The 20,752-nt window shown below is 38.0% G+C and overlaps 1 protein-coding gene across 1 annotated transcript; it reads right to left on the bottom strand.

Moving 5' to 3' along the window:
* Positions 1 to 7,848: 7,848 nt before the first annotated feature.
* LOC148731559 (uncharacterized) lies at positions 7,849 to 19,666 on the bottom strand. Its single transcript, XM_088761653.1, has 6 exons — positions 17,218 to 19,666; positions 14,543 to 15,228; positions 14,092 to 14,141; positions 13,395 to 13,764; positions 13,016 to 13,185; positions 7,849 to 11,965 (listed from the first exon to the last, which is right to left on the bottom strand). The coding sequence occupies exons 1-6, from the start codon at positions 18,286 to 18,288 to the stop codon at positions 9,303 to 9,305; spliced, it is 5,010 nt and encodes a 1,669-aa protein (XP_088617779.1). The 5' UTR covers positions 18,289 to 19,666; the 3' UTR covers positions 7,849 to 9,302.
* Between the last annotated feature and the right edge of the window lie 1,086 nt (positions 19,667 to 20,752).

The following is a 20,752-nucleotide window of genomic DNA, read 5'->3' as shown; positions in this document are numbered from 1 at the left end:
GTTTTAAATAAACATGCCCCGATCAAGAGGATTAAGATAAAGGCTAGACCACATCCTTTTATTACAGATGAAATTCGCCAGCTAATGAACACCCGCGACATATAGCATAGAAGAGCGATTAGGTCAAACGACCGTCTTCACTGGAATACTTCAAACAGGAAGTTAAACGTGAGTTGATATTTGCAGAAAAGGCTCATCATGTGATGAATTACTTAAGAGCAATGGAAACACCAATGCAATCTGGAAGATTATCAATAACTGTCTACCAAGGAAATGCCGGAATCGCCCATTAATGACTGAAAGTCCAACCGCCCTTGCTAATAAATTCAACGAATACTTTGCGTCAGTGGGGAGTGTGACCGCCTAGAAAGTTCGTGACCTCGCAATTGAACGTAATTTTGGTATCCATCCTACTTCGTCAGATGTGGAACCTTTACCTGATCAGCGCTCAGAAGCTTTTCAGTTTCATTCAGTGCAAGACAAGGATGTTGAGAGTGTCATTAAAAGCTTTTCTTCAAACAAAGCACCTGGCTACGACAGAGTGCCCGCGCGTGTACTCAAGGATTGTCTACCTGTAATTCTTCCGTCAATCACTATTATTATGAACTATTCCTTTCACACTGGAACGTTTGCAAGGGCATGGAAAATCGCCGAGGCTACTCCTATTTTAAAGTAAGGTGATTCTGAAGATCCGTGCAACAATCGGCCTATTTCGCTACTCCCTATCCTTTCAAAGGTATCTGAACGATTGGTCCATGGACAATTTGTTAGTTATCTAACAGCAAATAAGTTATTGGCAAAAACTCAAGTGGTAACCGAAAGTTTCACTCAAGTGAGACCGCCCTTCTACGTGTTACTGACGACCTCTTGCAGGCAATCGATGATAAAAAGATCTCAGCTCTAGTTTTACTCGATATGTCAAAGGCCTTTGACAGCATTAGACATGATATTCTACTGCAGAAACTACGGGCTCTTGGTGTTACATCCTCAAGTCATGACTGGTTCGATGGCTACCTTGTTGGCGGCAGTCAAAAAGTACGCATCCATGATACTACCTCTGATGCACTTCCCCTGAAGTATGGAGTTCCTCAGGGATCGATATTGGGCCCAGTCCTGTTTACTATTTATGTAAATGACATGTTGTCTGTTCCTACTCACTGCAAATCGGCCTGTTACGTCGATGATGCTAAACTATACCTGCCCTTTCCCTCATCCGACATGTTCACCGCAATTCATAATCTAAATTTGGACCTCGAACAAGTCTCCAGATGGTGTTGCCAAAACTCTTTGTTGATAAACCCTGATAAGACTAAAGTTTTAATTATCGGTTTGCCTCAACTTCTAAATAAGTTGCTAACGGCATCTATTCCGCGGATGCTTGGAAAAGAAATTACACCCTCTACTGTTGCTAAAGATCTTGTCACTTATATTGACCAATCACTAACTTATAACGAACACATTACTAAAACAGTCTCTACTTGCTTACATAAAATCGTACGAATCAATAGCATAAAACACTTTTTTAGATAGGAAAACAATACTTCTCCTTATAAATTCTTTCGTTTTTAGTAAATATACGTTATTCACCAGCCGGGAGGTCCGTACTGGGAAAAACTGTGCCCGAGGTCTTGGATACCGCCCGAGGCCGTAGGTACTCAAGACAGAGGGCACAGTTTTTCCCAATACGGACCGACCTATGCTGGTAAATAACATTTTTATTTTTTTTCTAACACATAAAAAAATGATTGCCAAAAGAACCCGAATGATTTAGGGCTACAATTACGAGTTTAATTACGGAAAAATCCTCCGTAACCTTAACAATTTGTTAGCGAGTAGATGATAAAGAATACAGACGTCAATTAAAGAGGAAGCTTTCACCGAAATATTTTTAATTTGTAAATGTAACTGAAAAGGCTTCCGAGCAAGCTTTGAAACATTTTTTGACAAGTAACTGTCACATGTGACAACTGTCAATTGAAGAATAAAAAAAGCGTACGCTTTTGATTAAACAACAGTACTGGTGTGACCACAGGGCGCCCATACAATCTGTTTGTGTAGCCGACTGTTGTTTTACAGTGAATGTACCAGGTTTACCGTTTACCTCACCTATAGTGATATATTGCTGACTATGTACATAAATCATTGATAAATAAACGTTGAATTACTTTACCTGTGGTGTATAGTCGTCCTTTTGCCTCAAAAAAATTTTCTTGAGCGATTTTGAATAAGTCTGAGTTAGTCGATCGTTAATGTAATGCATAAAAGAAAGACAAGGGTGTAAGAAAGACACAGTATTTGAGCGTCTGGGATGCGTAGCAAGGTGTGCCAGCCAGAAACCGTCACGCGGTTGCCCTTTTCTGATTGACCGATTCAAAATAACGTCGTCCAATCAGAAAAGGGCAATCAGCGTGAAGGTTTCTGGCTGGCACATGAGAATCTTGCTACGCATCCCAGACGCTCAAATACTGTGGGATTTTGATTTTCTTCGAGGGCTAGCTCCGGTCTGTTCGGATGGACTTTCGATTGGAAGGTACGACTGAGGAGAATCGTGCATCTTTTGACCTTAATGGTGCGAAGTTTGAAAACGGAGCGATGCGATTTTTGGGGGTAAAATCGCTCTGGCGCTTGAACCCTTTCAAAACAAGGCTTCCACCCTTGTCTTTCTTTTATGCATTACATTAACGACGAACTCAGACTTATTCAAAATCGCTCAAGAAAATTTTTTTGAGGCAAAAGGACGACTATACACCACAGGTAAAGTAATTCAACGTTTATTTATCAATGATTTATGTACATAGTCAGCATTATATCACTATAGGTGAGGTAAACGGTAAACCTGGTACATTCACTATAAAACAACAGTCGGCTGCACAAACAGATTGTATGGGCCCCCTATGGTCTGCTTGTTCGTTTTCTGCAATGGTGTGTGTAAATCTGTCTTTCTTCGACTAAAAAGCTAAAGTCAGAGAGACTCTTTCCAGCCAGACATAAGGGGATTTTATGCGACTTTTATTCTTCAAATTTCTCCAGTTTCTGATGAGTAATTGACGGTAGAAATGTCCAAATTCAAGGGATTTGCCAGAATAGGCGAATGTGTATTTAGAGAAGAACTCAAATACTTCGCTGAGCGTTTCACAAACGAACAAATTGTGTTGAACAATTCAGATATTAACGAATGAGAGTCACATTGATTAACGCAATTGTTACCTGCAACCACCTCTCGTTGTAACTTTGTGAGTTACTTTTTGTGAAGGATTATTAAATAAAAAAATTTTTTTAGGCCGCGTTTCAATCGTTTTAAAAACAAATTTAGTACCACCAAATTTATTTCGAAATCAATTTTTGCAGGAAAACCATAATGATTTGAGAGCGAGAGAGAAGAAAGAATGAATATTATTTATCGCCAAAAGGTCGTGACCGAAGTCTTTGCTCAAAAGTTCTGCCCGGCCGGCAGAATGAGATATATTTGTGAAAACCTGCAAAGAAGCTTGAGATGTTCTGCAAAGTGACTCGAGCGACGCGGATACCGCCCGCTGTGAGCGGGCTGAATGGGGAGAATACTGCCCACTCTCGGAACCAATCAGATTGCAGGATTTGTAGAATAGCGTCCGCTTACGAACTGAGAAAAAAATAAGTTATATTATTGCTCAAGTGTTTATACTAGTAAACATAACATCAACAAACTTCAGTTAGTACAGAATTTTGCCGCCCGCGTTCAGTTGTTCTTCGCCTTAAAAAGTTTGATCACATCTCACAAGCTCTCAAATCGCTTAACTGGCTGCCTGTTAATGACAGAATCTACTTGAACGATGCAGTGATGATGTACAAATGTACTAATAAACTTGTGCCTGACTACCTAATCGAGAAATTTACCATGCGTTCACAAATTCACACTAGAAACACTAGACAACGCGATCAACTGAACATTCCAAGGTGCTGCCTAACCACTGGTCAGCGGTCCTTCGCCTACCGCGGTGCAAAGCTCTGGAATGATCAAAGAGACAATGTTAAATCCTCCAAATCGATCTAACTTTTTAGGAACAAAATTGTCAACCTACTTTTCTCTGATCAACCTATGAATTTGTAATTAGTATATTATCTATTGTATCTCACTTATTTTTATCGTTATTTGTTATATTAGTCATTTGGTAATTTATTTAGTTATTTTAGCTTTAGTAGCCTTATGACTGAAAAACCTTTTTTAGGGAGTTGCAATAAAGTTTATATATATATATATATATATATATATGTATGTATGTATGCATGCCTGCTAACCCCAGGTAGTCGATTGACGAAACAAATTGTCTGTACGTCAGGCTGCTCCGTGTGTCTAGCTACCAAAACAAGTCGCGACATGTCATAAGGAAAAGTGTCAACAACAAATCGCCTCGTGAACTTGTGAAATTTGTGAATTCCTTCCGTCAGTTTTACATGTATCACTGCTACTGGTCGCGTGGATTGAAACCATTTTGAGTTCGTGTGATTAATGGCACCGACGAAACTCTGTTGCATAATTCAACATGTATGTAATATGTTCACAAATTTCCTCTGGATCGGCATACGGCGAATTATCGTAACGCGTTCTCCGTGCAACGTGGGTGCACACGTTGTGACTTGCCGAAGAGACCTGCATTTGCCTTCGTCTGGTCTCTCAATGAGCTCCAGATGACGATGTCCTTCACTCGTTCTATGCTCCTAATGTAAACTTTGTCCTTTTTCCGTCATGTCCTACTCACTGTAATTGACAGTGTGCCAGATTTCAGTAGTCATATCACCCCCTGAAGGGTTGACCAAATTTCCCCCTTCACGACTTGTACGTTACCAAGTGGTCAGATCATCTCTTATGTATGCCAACCTCGTATCTCTCTTGTTTTAGTTCTTACTCAAAAAGCTGAGTTCCGAGTTCCGATCATCTTGCTCTCTTACTGCCTCTTACAGGCCAAACACGTTTGCCTGGCTTATACTATTTTGCGAAACGAAACGAAACGAAACGAAACGAAACGAAACGAAATTGTACTATTTTGCGAAACGAAACGAAACGAAACGAAATTTTGCAAAATGGCGTTTTTTCGCCTTTATTTAGCAAATATGTCCTCTTCGTCCGAAACAAAATGTTTCCACTAATATTATAATCAATATTTCTAAGAGCCTGGTCACCTCTCATTTTATTGACCATAGTAGAATTCGTTTCGCAAAGTAGTAATTTTGACAGAATTACTATTTTGCGAAATGGCGTTTTTTCACCTTTATTCAGCAAATATGTCCTCTTCGTCCGAAACAAAATGTTTCCACCAATAAAATGATCAATGTTTCTAAGAGCCTAGTCACCTCTCATTTTATTGACCATAACAGAACTCGTTTCGCAAAGTAGTAATTTTGACAGAATTACTATTTTGCGAAATGGCGTTTTTTCGCTTTTATTTAGCATATATGTCCTCCTCGTCCGAAACAAAATGTGTCCACTAATAAAATGATCAATGTTTCTAAGAGCCTGGTCACCTTCCATTTTATTGACTAAAATAGAACTCGTTTCGCAAAGTAGTAATTTTGACAGAATTACTATTTTGCGAAATGGCGTTTTTTCGCCTTTATTTAGTAAATATGCCCTCCTCGTCCGAAACAAAATGTGTCCACTAATAAAATGATCAATATTTCTAAGAGCCTGGTCACCTTTCATTTGATTGACCAAAATAGAACTCGTTTCGCAAAGTAGTAATTTTGACAGAATTACTATTTTGCGAAATGGCGTTTTTTCGCCTTTATTTAGCAAATATGCCCTCCTCGTCCGAAACAAAATGTGTCCACTAATAAAATGATCAATATTTCTAAGAGCCTGGTCGCCTCTCATTTTATTGACCAAAATAGAACTCGTTTCGCAAAGTAGTAATTTTGACAAAATTACTATTTTGCGAAATGGCGTTTTTTCGCCTTTATTTAGCAAATATGTCCTCTTCGTCCGATACAAAATATGTTCGCTAATAAAATGATGAATATTTCTAAGAGCCTGGTCACCTCTCAATTTATTGATCATAATAGAACTCGTTTCGCAAAGTAGTAATTTTGACAGAATTACTATTTTGCGAAATGGCGTTTTTTCCCCTTTATTCAGCAAATATGTCCTCTTCGTCCGAAACAAAATGTTTCCACCAATAAAATGATCAATGTTTCTAAGAGCCTAGTCACCTCTCATTTTATTGACCATAACAGAACTCGTTTCGCAAAGTAGTAATTTTGACAGAGTTACTATTTTGCGAAATGGCGTTTTTTCGCTTTTATTTAGCATATATGTCCTCCTCGTCCGAAACAAAATGTGTCCACTAATAAAATGATCAATATTTCTAAGAGCCTGGTCACCTTTCATTTTATTGACCAAAATAGAACTCGTTTCGCAAAGTAGTAATTTTGACAGAATTACTATTTTGCGAAATGGCGTTTTCTCGCCTTTATTTAGCAAATATGCCCTCCCCGTCCGAAACAAAATGTGTCCACTAATAAAATGATCAATATTTCTAAGAGCCTGGTCACCTTTCATTTTATTGACCAAAATAGAACTCGTTTCGCAAAGTAGTAATTTTGACAGAATTACTATTTTGCGAAATGGCGTTTTTTTCGCCTTTATTTAGCAAATATGCCCTCCTCGTCCGAAACAAAATGTGTCCACTAATAAAATGATCAATATTTCTAAGAGCCTGGTCGCCTCTCATTTTATTGACCAAAATAGAACTCGTTTCGCAAAGTAGTAATTTTGACAAAATTACTATTTTGCGAAATGGCGTTTTTTCGCCTTTATTTAGCAAATATGTCCTCTTCGTCCGATACAAAATGTGTTCACTAATAAAATGATGAATATTTCTAAGAGCCTGGTCACCTCTCAATTTATTGACCATAATAGAACTCCTTTCGCAAAGTAGTAATTTTGACAGAATTACTATTTTGCGAAATGGCGTTTTTTCACATTTATTTAGCAAATATGTCCTCTTCGTCCGAAACAAAATGTTTCCACCAATAAAATGATCAATGTTTCTAAGAGCCTGGTCACCTCTCATTTTATTGACCATAACAGAACTCGTTTCGCAAAGTAGTAATTTTGACAGAATTACTATTTTGCGAAATGGCGTTTTTTCGCTTTTATTTAGCATATATGTCCTCCTCGTCCGAAACAAAATGTGTCCACTAATAAAATGATCAATATTTCTAAGAGCCTGGTCACCTTTCATTTTATTGACCAAAATAGAACTCGTTTCGCAAAGTAGTAATTTTGACAGAATTACTATTTTGCGAAATGGCGTTTTTTCGCCTTTATTTAGCAAATATGCCCTCCCCGTCCGAAACAAAATGCGTCCACTAATAAAATGATCAATATTTCTAAGAGCCTGGTCACATCTCAATTTATTGACCATAATAGAACTCGTTTCGCAAAGTAGTAATTTTGAAAGAATTACTATTTTGCGAAAAGGCGTTTTTCACCTTTATTTGGCAAATATGTCCTCTTTGCCCGAAACACAATGAAAGACAACTACTTATTTTTGTTCTCGATTGCTCTTCATTGGCTCGGAGTTTACTCTGTTTTGTTGTTATAATTCTCTGTTTATATTCTACTCTTTATTCCTTGTATTTTGTTCTTTTCTATTTATGGTTGCCGCAACTCGATTTTATGGCTGACCAACAACCCACGTGCGTGACTGGCAAGCCGATCCATATGACTTGGTTTAAAGTTTTTTGTTTGGCCACAACAACTTCCTCTCCAAAATTTCTTTCCCAAGCCTAGGTAGTATGGTCGATATAAAACGAGGTGAGCAAAATAAAAAACACAAAGCATCATCTGGCACAAGAATTCATTAAAGAATACTTGGGAAAACAATAAATTTATTGTTATAAAATCATGTCTTGTTGTGGAAATACTAGAGGAGTGAAGCTTTTTCATCAGAAATAATTGACTAAACTCTATCTGAGAATTCAAGAGTTAATTTTACAAATAAAACATGTCAAAGCATGGATAAATAAACAATAACAATGATATTAAGAAAAATTTCAAAATCAGGAGGCATTCAATAAACCAATGACAAAATATACCTTTCTCTAAAATTAAAGATATCTACTCCATGAATATTCTGAAAACACTGGAAAAGTGTTTTGAAAACAAAGATAAATGTGACTTCCTGGAAAGTTCGCATGAAAATGTTGTAACTGGTTACGACTTGAACTCGCCGCAATATCTTTGCAAACAAAACACGTTGAGACATATGAGAACAAATCAAATGCAAATCACCTGTTGGCAACGAATTCATACAACAGGCAATATATGTTAATGAAAAGTTGAATTAGCTGGAAAGCATTACCAAAGAAATCCTAAACAGCAAATAAGATCTCTTTTGTACTTTGACCCAAAGTAAATACATTGCAAAGGGTTTCCACCGCGAACCATTTTCTTCTTTTTCTTTTTTTCACAGTTTTTTTTGATTGGCAACTTAATTTTAATTTTCTTCTTCCATTTTATTACTTGTACTAGAAATCATTTGAAAATTTGTAATTTCATAAGAATAATTATTTTACGAAATGTCCCGCAATGTTCAGACATGTCATTTATGTCATTCAGTGCGAATGACATTTGCCAATAATGTAAGCCATTTATTAACCTACAAATTAAATTAAATATAGAAAGAACATAACAATGCTCTTTCTATATCTAATTAGTAAACCTAAAATTTAATTATTCATTTGCTCTGATTTTCATTTCCACTTTTTATATAGTTTTGTTGGTAGAATAGGATGTTCACTCAACCAATCATTAGAAAATGGAAAAGAAGGGCTGGCGGGAAAAAGGCCTTTGCTATTCTAAAGGCATAGCCGAATGTAGTATATTTCCGAGTTCATTCCTATAGCTAGCAAAAGCGTCTATTCGGCAGAAAAGCACAACCAAGTCTCTATCACTTTTAATACCAAACTAAGTGATCTGCTTTGTAAAAGTGACCATTTCGATTTTCTTAACGAACAACAACGGCAGCAGCAGCAGCCAAAGAGTTGATGTTGAAGCATGTTTTATGCGAAAACTTTACCAAAATAAGTTTTCATAGGTAAGATTGTTTAAATATACGCTACTTTGAAGCTGCAATACTTCTTGTTAAATTTACAACAAAATGTTAGCTGAGAGGTAAAGAAGTCATTAACACATAAACGTCGTGTTCTTCCCTACTCACGCATGCCTATCAGCCAATTAGCTTCCAGGTTATCGTACAGAGCACGAAGTTTGAACATAAACATAGATTAACGTCTAAACGTTGGAACCGGTGCTGTTTGTTCAGTCACTTTTGTGACCCATCTTCTTCTGCTCTAACCTTAAGCATGGCATAAAGAAGATCTTTGTGGCTGTCTTTCAGTCGAGTCTGAACACTGGGAGTGACATCTACTAAACCTCTCCAGAAGTAAGGGTGCCTTGGGAGAATGCACTTCTTATCTATGCAATAAAACCTTTTGGCCTTCTTTTTATGGGTTGGTACCATTTCAATATTGCCTTGGTCGTCTTTTTTTGGGTAGCAATAACGCTCCTCGTGAAGTAGAGCGATGTCGTACGGCGAAATCTGCACTCGCTTGGGGAATTCATTTGTGCAACCAATGCATTTTGTTGCATTCTTGTAGTCTTTAGTGAATACTACATAGAACGGTTCGTCGTTTTGGTAATATTCGGTGTACCGCGTAGGCTTTGGTACCATCACGTCAGAAGTGTCTTCTTCTAAGAGGACTGGCTGCTGGCTCACATTATTCTTTCCCCTTCTTGGTTTCTTTTGTTGGTTTGGCTTTCCTCCAAGCTGTTTAGGGAGGTTTGCGTTGATGATCTTACCCAATTTGTTTGCAGATTTTGTGTAAGAAGCGATAAAGCTTTTAAGCTGACCAGTTTCCTCAGCAACAACAAGTAGGTGAGGGCACAAACCTCCACTATCCCGAAATGATTTGCAGCTTTTGTCGCACGATATCTTTTGATTCTTGAACTCTACTGTGAAGCTGCTATCGAATTCAGTGACGCAATAGTTAGCATTTGCTAATTTTATGATCTTGTAATGAGACAGGATTATTTCCGCCCTCCTCCATATTTCTTTAAGTTCATACGAGGGAAAGTGCACTGCGAGTTGGCAATCGGCAAGACCTATTGACAGCTTTCTAGTGACGACTTCGTCTGATCGACTGCTTCCGGGGATGAAGCCAAAGACCTTTCTAATTCTTGCATCACGTTGCTGTGGTGTCATTTGTGACCACTGTAATGGATCCACCTGAAGGTGTTTATATTCTTCAGACAGACGATATTCTCCCATTTGATAAATGGCCTTAACTAGCTCGTCCAGATGAGGCTGCACTACACGATGCTCAATTAGTTCGTGTATAGTCACCTGGTCTGTTTTCTGCCTGGAAATTTCTTCTTTAATAACGTTGTTGCACGCCTCTGCTCTCTGGTTCTGCCACTTGTTAGGTGGGTTTCCAAGGCCAGCAGCAGCGCGAACAGGTCGCAACATGCATTTCTTCATGCTTTCAGATAACGGACGGAGACGGCCTTCTCTTGTGTGTAGCCATTCAGTGAATTGACTTGGCCACTGTTGCTCTAGAACCTTTAACTCCCGTTCAAAGTCCTCTTCAGTGGAGCAATCTACCAAACCCATCATCCGCTTTCCGTTGTACTCAGTGCCTAAAATCTTGCGAATTATTTCATTTTGTTTAGGTGGCGGTACTTTTAATGATGTCAATTTCTGAGACATGTTCGTTTTAACGTGGTCGAAACAACGAAGGTGGATATTTGTGTCACTTGAATAAGTTCCGTGTATAGGAAACACCTTCTCAAAGCCTGCTTCCAACGGAGTCTCTCCATCAGTTCCATATGTAAGAGTGGAAATGCCTTTCCTCTTCAGGTTTGCAGCCAGGTATTCATAATCACCTATCTCTCTGCTAGCACTTGTCATAATGCCTGCCAAGGTTGTTGGATGTTTATCTCGTGCATCGCAATGGACAAACATGGGGTGAGGGAAAGTTAATGCAGTCAAATAGAAGGGTCCACAGTTGTAAGTCATGTCGATGCCACATTGCGATTTGGGATTGGTTCCAGAACAAAATGTCTTTAACCATTCAATATGCAACTCTTTTCCTGCAAACGTGTTTGCTGTGGTGTCTTTTCCATGGCGCACACCAAATGAAACATCTTTTACAAAATCAGAAGTTTGAAGCTTGGCAATTAATTTGGTGAAATCTGCTGCTTTTTGTGGCCCTGTGCTTCGTGAGAGAATGCGATTTGGGATTTTACTGGCCTGATTGTATACTTGTTTTCTGTTGCGGGGAATGTCAGCCACTGATTGTACATCGGAAACACCTCCTGCCTCTCCCTGCACTTGCGTGATCACCTGTTTTGCCGACGTATTGTTGGCGTACTGCTTTATCTTTGAAAGCACGCTTGGCTTTGTTCGTAAGTAGCCCTCTTTATGATGCTTCACGTTTCCGTGTTTCTTTCTAGAAAACAGTTCCTTAGCTTTGTCTGTTACTTTGTATTGTATAATAGCATATCTCCCAAGCTTCTCTTTGCGCTGGTCACAGACCTTGGTAATGATACGACAAAACTCGTCAGAGGAAGTATGCCAGCTATAATGCCGCTGAACAGAATATATATGGTTTCCATTTGTGTGTTTTCCTTTTGTACTTTTTCGCACGCTTTCTATACGTGATTGATTGGTCATTTGCGCGGAGACGACATCGGTAGGGCAAGAGTGACGAGCATATACTCCATTGCTATCTGTTGTTAAGTCTCCTTCATCCACTTTGTTGAGATCGATGATAAAAACGGTAGACTGAGTCACACCTTGTGGCACAGCGCTGCAGACTTTGCTTGCGTCTACTTTACCTGCGATACAGATGTCTAGGGCTTCTTTGGTGGAAAGACCCTTCTTAGAAACTTTAAACACAGGATGCCCATTTATTTCATTTTGTAACTCTAGAAAGGCAAAAGATACGCGGATTATTAATGCTTCATAGGTTATTTTTGTTATTCAATTACGAAAAAAAAAATTATGAAAGTATTTTGCAGTGGTATACATGGCTACCTTTAAAGGCCTACAAATAGGCCGTTTTAAATACCACTGTACTTAAGCAATATAAAACGTTTTCCGTGTTTGCAGAGCCTGATGTAAACACAAGAGGGGTTGCCGGAGAATTCGAGGCAGTTATGCGAACCTGAGACGGAGTTGAGGGTTTGCATAACTGTCGAGAATTCTCAACTTCTAACCTCTCGAGTGTTTATATCAGGATATGCAAACACAGGAAAATAGTTTTCTATTGCTTTTATAAAATAACTTTTCCGAATTAAAAAAAAAAAAACATTCTCCTTTTAGAGCACTTATTAAAAGAGAAATTCTTACCATTCGCGAAGTCTTGTTTACGAAGCTTATGTACGCGTAATCAGTTCTTAGTTTGCAATAAAGATCATTTTTAAAAATATGGGGTTTTCTCGCCTTAAATGCCAGCTAAAGCGAAAATAACACAGCATGTAGCATGTTTCCGAAGATTTCCCAAGTTTCAGCCCACGAGTGAGTGGGTAAATGAAGTAAAAGTGTCGAGTTTTCAATTCAAAACTTTTTCAAATGTATGTGATTTGCGCGCGAAAAGCAAACATAGTATCATGCAAACACGCCTCTTGGCGAATCAGAGCGCGAGTACTATCTTCGTTAATTTTTTAAAAAATAATTTCATTTATTTAGTGTTCATTTGACATAAATAGAAGTAATAACTCCAATATTTTCGCTAATTTAAGTTCTTGCATGTCAGGGCACTCATTGTAAATCATCCATTCATTTGCAAACTTATCCACTCTTTATGCCTTTTCAGAATGATTAGAATTTTTTCCTAGATTATTAACATAGTTCATGCATGGAATGAAGTTCTAAGGGCCCAAAAGTATTTTATCAGAGTTAGTTTAAAGCTTTTGTGTTGTTCGGTTTGTAAGTTTGTTGGTTTGTTGTTTGTCGCCTGATTTTCTCTTTCTTACCTTCCGTGGTATTGTCAGATCGATTTTCTTCACAGTGAACACGGTCATAATTATCGACGTCTTCGCTGACTTGAGAGTTACACTGATGCTCACGACTACCGGAAGAAGAAATCAAGTGAAGCCGTCGTCTTTTCCTGCGTTGATGTATCTCTGTCTCATCGTCTGATGATCTGTTCGTTTTAAGATATCAAAAAACCAACAACTAAATTTCGTTCATTGTGCCGTCTGCCATTTGCACCGACAAACATATAAACGACAACGATTATGACTTTCTCCTTATTCAAGGTTGAAATTCCATTCAAAACGCCCTGAAAATTCAATATTTTCTTTACACCTTCATCCGGAATACAAGACGTCGGTTTAAATGTTTAACACTTACCTAAAACGTTTAGAGGAAGAGTCTGAAGAGTTCAATTTTTGTGATTCTTTCTTTTTAGTCAATGGTCGGTGAACTTCATCAACGTCATCTTCAATCGTGGAGAATTCATATGTTTGGACTCTTCGTGGTTGCGATTCTATAAAATCTCGAAGTTTGTGGCAAACCGTGTGATCTGTGGTTCCACTGTCTGTAAGATCACAAAGTGTTGCTCCCTCTTCCACAGAAGTCATGCCCTTGCGTTCGGAACATTTCCCTGCTTTATTTTCTCTAAATTCATCTTCCGGTCCACTACAGTCACTGAGCTCAATCCTTTCTACCGTCAGGTTAGCCTCCACTTTTGAGCCGCTACTGTCAACCAGAGAGACATCGCCTTAAGGCAAAAATAAAGATTTAGTAAAGCTTTGCAGGTTTAGGCCAGTAATTTCTCTGTTAAAATTTGAAGAAGCGACTTTCGGAGTCTCGGTGAATACTGTCATCTGATACCTTCGCCCTTTTTTATTCTGAGATTTTATGAACAGTCTTTTATGTTAATAAAGTTTTATGAGCAATCTCTATGTTTTGTTGGTTTTGCAACCAAGGGAGGGCCGTTGATTTTAAAAAAATGTTACGCTTAATTAAGATCTTTAATTTGACCATCTGTGTTTCAGCTTTCAATTGGAAAATGAAGATCATGGCTTTTTGTAGCAGCTTAACTTACTCTTGGCTCGTTTCTCTCCTTCGTCGTGTGTATGTGGAGATGGTACATAACTAAAAGGCAATATAAAAATTATATTCAGAAAGGGGAACCACGTACTATAACTGCGAAAAATACAATGTAAAATTAATCTATTCTATAACAAAATTCTAGATCACCTGTTTAGCCTCAATTCTAGTAAGTAATAAGTGATGGGGTGGAGATTGTCACATCAGTCTTATTATGAGTTATCTGATGTCGTGAAAAATTTAAATCGCCCAATGATATTTGAGAAGTTTAATTACAAAGTAAGAGTGTAAGTAAAGACCTAGGGTATGAGCGGTTTAGGGATTTATTGTAGTTGTGAAAAGATCGGACATCTTCGAATTTCTAAATCGCCGGTGCAAATTAAAATCTGACGTTTCAAGGATCTCTATAAAGTATACCAGTTGTTAGATAAGAAATAGTTGGGTACCTCATATTTTCGCTCATTATGGAGAGCGACTGTGACGTGTCGTTCTTCACTCCACTTGAAACCAGGCGCTGCCATATCCAACGACTGACTCCCTCAAAGGCCATTGACTCTTCTGAAACGTATGGAAATACTTTAAGAAGGCCGGTACCTTTACCTCCAACATCAGTTGAAACGGGGTGCGTGTCTAGAATAAAAAAGCAGTCGTTCGCAATTCCAACTGTAAAAATGAGTGGTTTGCAAGTGTAGATGGCCACGCAGAACTTCTTAGAAATCATGCAAGATAAAGCGTGAACAAGGTTACTCATTCCCTGTTGAGAGAAGACGAAATCATCCTTTAAGATTTCTTCGGAAAAACCATAACAGCCAATTTCAGTACTGACACTCCTGATGAGCATGTAGGCCGAAAGCACATCATAGAACTCAGTACAATTCCTATGTGGGTTTATCACACGGGGAAACTCCATGATGACTTTTTCGGCAACATCACAGATGCTTTGCCATAGTTTCTTGTCACCCCTGTTGGCCTCTTCGCGCAGCTTATGGATTTCATGAGCCAGTTTCACGCTTAAGAAAGCACAGGCATTGGTCCCGTCATTATCCAGAACGTCTTCAGGAACACTTCCCCCCTTAAAAACAATCGCTGCAACCTTTCTGTCATACTGCTCTAGATTGGAGGCTTGACTAACCTGCGAGGAAGCACATTACAAAATAACGATAAGCTGTTGAAGTTTTTAAGAAATTTTATGATTTTCCGCGAGCTGTACAAAATTTATTGAATCCCACTGCCTGACTGTACTTCATTCTCGTTTCGTGTTTAAACTGTAACACCACATGGAGCAAAAACTTACAGGCTTCTTTAGAATAATCAAAAGAATTTAGCTCTGGACCACGCTGAAAGAATTACGGTTAGACGAGTCGCTCATGAAATTTTAGGGGGCTGGATCGAGAACGTCATATTGGACGTAAAAGATAGCGCGAGGCAACAGTGGTGTCATTAAGCAGAGCTTTTACAGTCCCTACTATCAACGGAATTCACTTCGTGTCAAAGAAAGCTTTGGTAAATTCTTCAAAGGCGAAGTTATAAACTCACAGAGTCATCAAATAGTACACAGCTACTGGGTCCGCCGAGATCTCAATTATAGTGAACGAAGACTTCCACTCAGTTGTGAGGACATTAATTCCTTTTCAGCGACTAAAACTGGAAAGCGTGATGCACATCTAATGAAAATCAAATTTTAACGCTATTCAAAGTAAAATGACTTTATAATTTAGTGTATTTTAAAAGTAAATTAGAAGCGAAGGTAAGATAAAGTAAAACAAATGCAATTCAAAGTAGAACAAAAAGCTCAATTCAAATTTAATAGCCAATTAGAACCGAAAGTAAGATAAATTAAAGTAAATTGAAAATCAATGCAAAGGCAAATCAAAGTAAACTCGATCCAGATCTTAGTGCATTCTCTGTAAACCTTAACATTTAATCTTTTAATTTTAAATCTGGATCGAGTCTTACTTTGAATTTCATTTGTATTTGATTTTCAATTTATTTTAATTTATTACTTACCTTCGGTTCTAATTGACTTTTAAAATACACTAAATTCTAATCTCATTTAATGTGAACAGAGCCTTTTGTTTTACTTGGAATTGCGTTAATATTTGATTGTCATTAGATGTGCATCACGTTTCCATTTTTAGTCGCTAAAAAGGTATTAATGTCCTGAAAAATGAGTGGCAGTCCTCGGCTAACATACTCCACTTAATCCTTTAAATTGCAAGTTCTCGTTTGTAATTCTCCTTTGTAGCGGCCACTATACTATGCATTTCTCTGTATAGATGTTACGCGAATCTAGGTCAAATTAAAACAACACCCCATAGTTGATAAGTTGTTGGTCAATTGTTTATGAAAAATGTGTTGGTGATAGAAGGAGAAGACAAATGTTAATCACTCTCACAGAAAGCAGATGAGTTCAGTTTGAATTAGATAACAAAGAATCTCATACCTCTTTGATTGCTGTGATCTGTTAATTCTCCGTGTGTTGGTAAGCCGTGTGTGATCATTCAACATTTCTTTCCTGCCACTATTATTTTAAAACAACAACCGCCGAAAGAAGCGCTCGTGGGCTTTCAAGATTCCTTGGCGTGGGTTAGAGTAATATATTCTCTCGGCACTTCGTGCCTTGCTCGGAAAGCGTGTCGCTTTCCAAAGAAGCTCCGCCGAAGACAAACGAGCAACCAAGGAGCGCTTCGTTCAACGTTGTTGTTTTAAAAAAGTGGCGTTCGGAAAGGAACGATCGAAGGGAATTGCTTACAAATAACCGACCCAGAATGATCAATCAATCAATCAAACTTTGGGTGACACTTAATAGTTAAAAAACTAACAAACTCGTGGCCCTCAAAAAACGTTACAATACTATATTAAGATATCTAATATAAATAAAGAAAATATTTAAAACCTAATCAAAAACTACAAAACACACACGGCTCACCAACACACGGAGAACTAAAAGATTACAGCAATCAAAGAAGTAAGAAATTCTTATTATCTCACACAAACAGAACTCCTCTGCTCCGCTGAGATTTAGAGGGTCTAATTAAACACGGTACGTACCAGAATACCTTCTAATTGGCATGCTCGTCAAACTACACTAGCCAATCTCCTCATGAAACTATTGACTAACCTTCAAGTGAATATTAAGTGAGGAGGCAGTGCAATCCTGGCTTATCATGGAAATCACATCTTTAATTTTTGGCCTTTTAGCAGGCTCAAACTGAACACACTTCAACCAGATCTTGTTGACTGAATACCAGTCAGTAGCATGCTTGTGCTGATACTTGCATGCCTCCTTCGGGACCTGCTTACTCTTGAACAGTACTTCAAGTGCTCGAAGAGGCGTTTTATTCTCTTTTATGAATTGCTGTATCTCTTCGTAGTATGGATACTTTAGGCAAGGGTTTAAAAGGACAAATAGGGTCATACCTAAAGACCAAATGTCAGCCCGCTTAAGATCGTCCGCTGAGGCAAATGGTAGGCGCATGTCTTCGATGAGCATCTCAGGAGCCATATAGACTGGTGTGCCTCTATTCACGTGCCTAGTTTGAGACTGCAGGATAGAATTGGTTTGTATGTCCTTTGAGCGACTTTGACCGAAATCGGCCAACTTGCAAAGCAAAGGGTCTTTTACCCATACCTCTCGCATTTCCGTCCTTTGCAAATGACAATAATGGCGATTAGAGACCAGGATGTTAGCCGGCTTCAAATCCCGATGGGCAATGTCATTTCCATGCAAGTATTGTAGACCAACTGCCATGTCCTTGCAAATCGTGGAGATGACGTGAGGGCTATCGAAACCGTGGCAGTTGAACCCGTCAAGAACAGTTAGAAAATCAGCCAGGGAGCTCACTTTGGACTTGACACCAAACGGCGAAAAATCAAAGTAAACGTACTCGAGAACGAGCGCAAAAGGATTGTTGCATATTCCCTTAAAGTTAACGATGTTGTTGTGACTTAACTTTTGCAAAATTCTCGCTTCCTTGACAAAAGTCTTCTTTTCCAGGATGTCTTCACTAAGCATTTTCTTCAAGACAACCTTTCCCACAGCAGCATCCGGTGTTGGCCAATCGGCAGTAAACACTGCGCCAAACGACCCATTTCCAATGATTTCCTTGTTTTCAAAACAATTAAAATCATAAAGAGGCAGACCTGAACAGTCGATGGTCTTTGGCTTAAGAACAGGCAATTGAAGTTCCATAATCTCGTCTCATTACATCGAAAAAAGGCAAAGCTTTAGCAACACGTGCACCAAGAGCGCAACACAATCCCTGAAGTTAATTTACTAGTCGTGCTATTGATATCGCTGACTCGCACATTTCACGCCTTCTTAAGTGGTTAGTTTAAGGCCTGGAACAAAGTGTTATTCCTGTGGGAAATTAATTATTGGCTATAAATTTGTCACACATGGTGCCGCTGAATCAAAATTTGGCACCATAAAGAACTCATCGTACTTAAGATTTTAAATTGTAAATATTTAGTTAATAAGTCACGACGTATGTCATTAATTTAACTAGAAGTCGTAAATTATTGCAGAGTTGGTGGCCAGTGTTCTAATTATTTCTAACGCTTCACGTTTGGAATGACCGTCCATTGCAGTTAAGTAAAACATTAAGAGGAAAAATAACATTGCTGATGCCAAAAATAACTCGTGAAATATCCAAAATTATAATTTTAAACTTCGCGTGCATTCGAAAGTTAGGCCCAGTTAAAACGTCGATCGTTTCGTGAGCCAAACCTAATTTTAAATAAGGCCAACCCAAATTATTTAGAAGGACTCAATTGATTCAAACGGCGATCTTAATTCCAGCCGAACTCAATGAACACTTGATGTTTGGTCAAACTGCTAGGAAAATACGTTATAAGGTGACCAGAGGTGACCAGGCTCTTAGAAATATTGATCATTTTATTAGTGGAAACATTTTGTTTCGGACGAAGAGGACATATTTGCTAAATAAAGGTCAAAAAATGCCATTTCGCAAAATAGTAATTCTGTCAAATTTACTACTTTGCGAAACGAGTTCTGTTATGGTCAATAAAATGAGAGGTGACCAGGCTCTTAGAAATATTGATCATTTTATTAGTAGACACACATTTTGTTTCGGAAGAAGAGGATTTATTTGCTAAATAAAGGCGAAAAACGCCATTTCGCAAAATAGTAATTCGGTCAAAATTACTATTTTGCGAAACGAGTTCTATTTTGGTCAATAAAATGAGAGGTGACCAGGCTCTTAGAAATATTAATTATTTTATCAGTGTACACATTTTGTTTGGGACGAAGAGGACACATTTGCTAAATAAAGGCGAAAAAACGCCATTTCGCAAAATAGTAATTCTGTCAAATTTACTACTTTGCGAAACGAGTTCTGTTATGGTCAATAAAATGAGAGGTGACCAGGCTCTTAGAAATAATGATCATTTCATTAGTGGACACATTTTGTTTCGGAGGAAGAGGACACATTTGCTAAATAAAGGCGAAAAACGCCATTTCGCAAAATAGTAATTCTGTCAAAATTACTACTTTGCGAAACGAGTTCTATTTTGGTCAATGAAATGAGAGGTGACCAGGCTCTTAGAAATATTGATCATTTTATTAGTGGAAACATTTAGTTTCGGACGAGGAGGGCATATTTGCTAAATAAAAGCGAAAAAACGCCATTTCGCAAAATAGTAATTCTGTCAAAATTACTACTTTGCGAAACGAGTTCTATTATGGTCAATAAAATGAGAGGTGACCAGGCTCTTAGAAATATTGATCATTTTATTAGTGGACACATTTTGTTTCGGACGAGGAGGGCATATTTGCTAAATAAAAGCGAAAAAACGCCATTTCGCAAAATAGTAATTCTGTCAAAATTACTACTTTGCGAAACGAGTTCTATTATGGTCAATAAAATGAGAGGTGACCAGGCTCTTAGAAATATTGATCATTTTATTAGTGGACACATTTTGTGTCGGACGAAGAGGACAGATTTGCTAAATAAAGGCGAAAAAACGCCATTTCGCAAAATAGTAATTCTGTCAAAATTACTACTTTGCGAAACGAGTTCTATTATGGTCAATAAAATGAGAGGTGACCAGGCTCTTAGAAATATTGATCATTTTATTAGTGGACACATTTTGTTTCGGACGAAGAGGACATATTTGCTAAATAAAGGCGAAAAAACGCCATTTCGCAAAATAGTAATTCTGTCAAAATTACTACTTTGCGAAACGAGTTCTATTTGGTCAATAAAATGAGAGGTGACCAGGCTCTTAGAAATATTGATCATTTTATTAGTGGAAACATTTTGTTTCGGACGAGGAGGGCATATTTGCTAAATAAAAGCGAAAAAACGCCATTTCGCAAAATAGTAATTTTGTCAAAATTACTACTTTGCGAAACGAGTTCTATTATGGTCAATAAAATGAGAGGTGACTAGGCTCTTAGAAATATTGATCATTTTATTAGTGGACACATTTTGTGTCGGACGAAGAGGACAGATTTGCTAAATAAAGGCGAAAAAAGGCCATTTCGCAAAATAGTAATTCTGTCAAAATTACTACTTTGCGAAACGAGTTCTATTTGGTCAATAAAATGAGAGGTGACTAGGCTCTTAGAAATATTGATCATTTTATTAGTGGAAACATTTTGTTTCGGACGAGGAGGGCATATTTGCTAAATA

The sequence above is a fragment of the Stylophora pistillata genome, chromosome 5 (assembly GCF_964205215.1).
Source record: "Stylophora pistillata chromosome 5, jaStyPist1.2, whole genome shotgun sequence".
Classification (NCBI taxonomy): domain Eukaryota; kingdom Metazoa; phylum Cnidaria; class Anthozoa; order Scleractinia; family Pocilloporidae; genus Stylophora; species Stylophora pistillata.
Note: the sequence above shows the minus strand (reverse complement) of the source record. Positions and strands in the feature narration are given on the sequence as shown.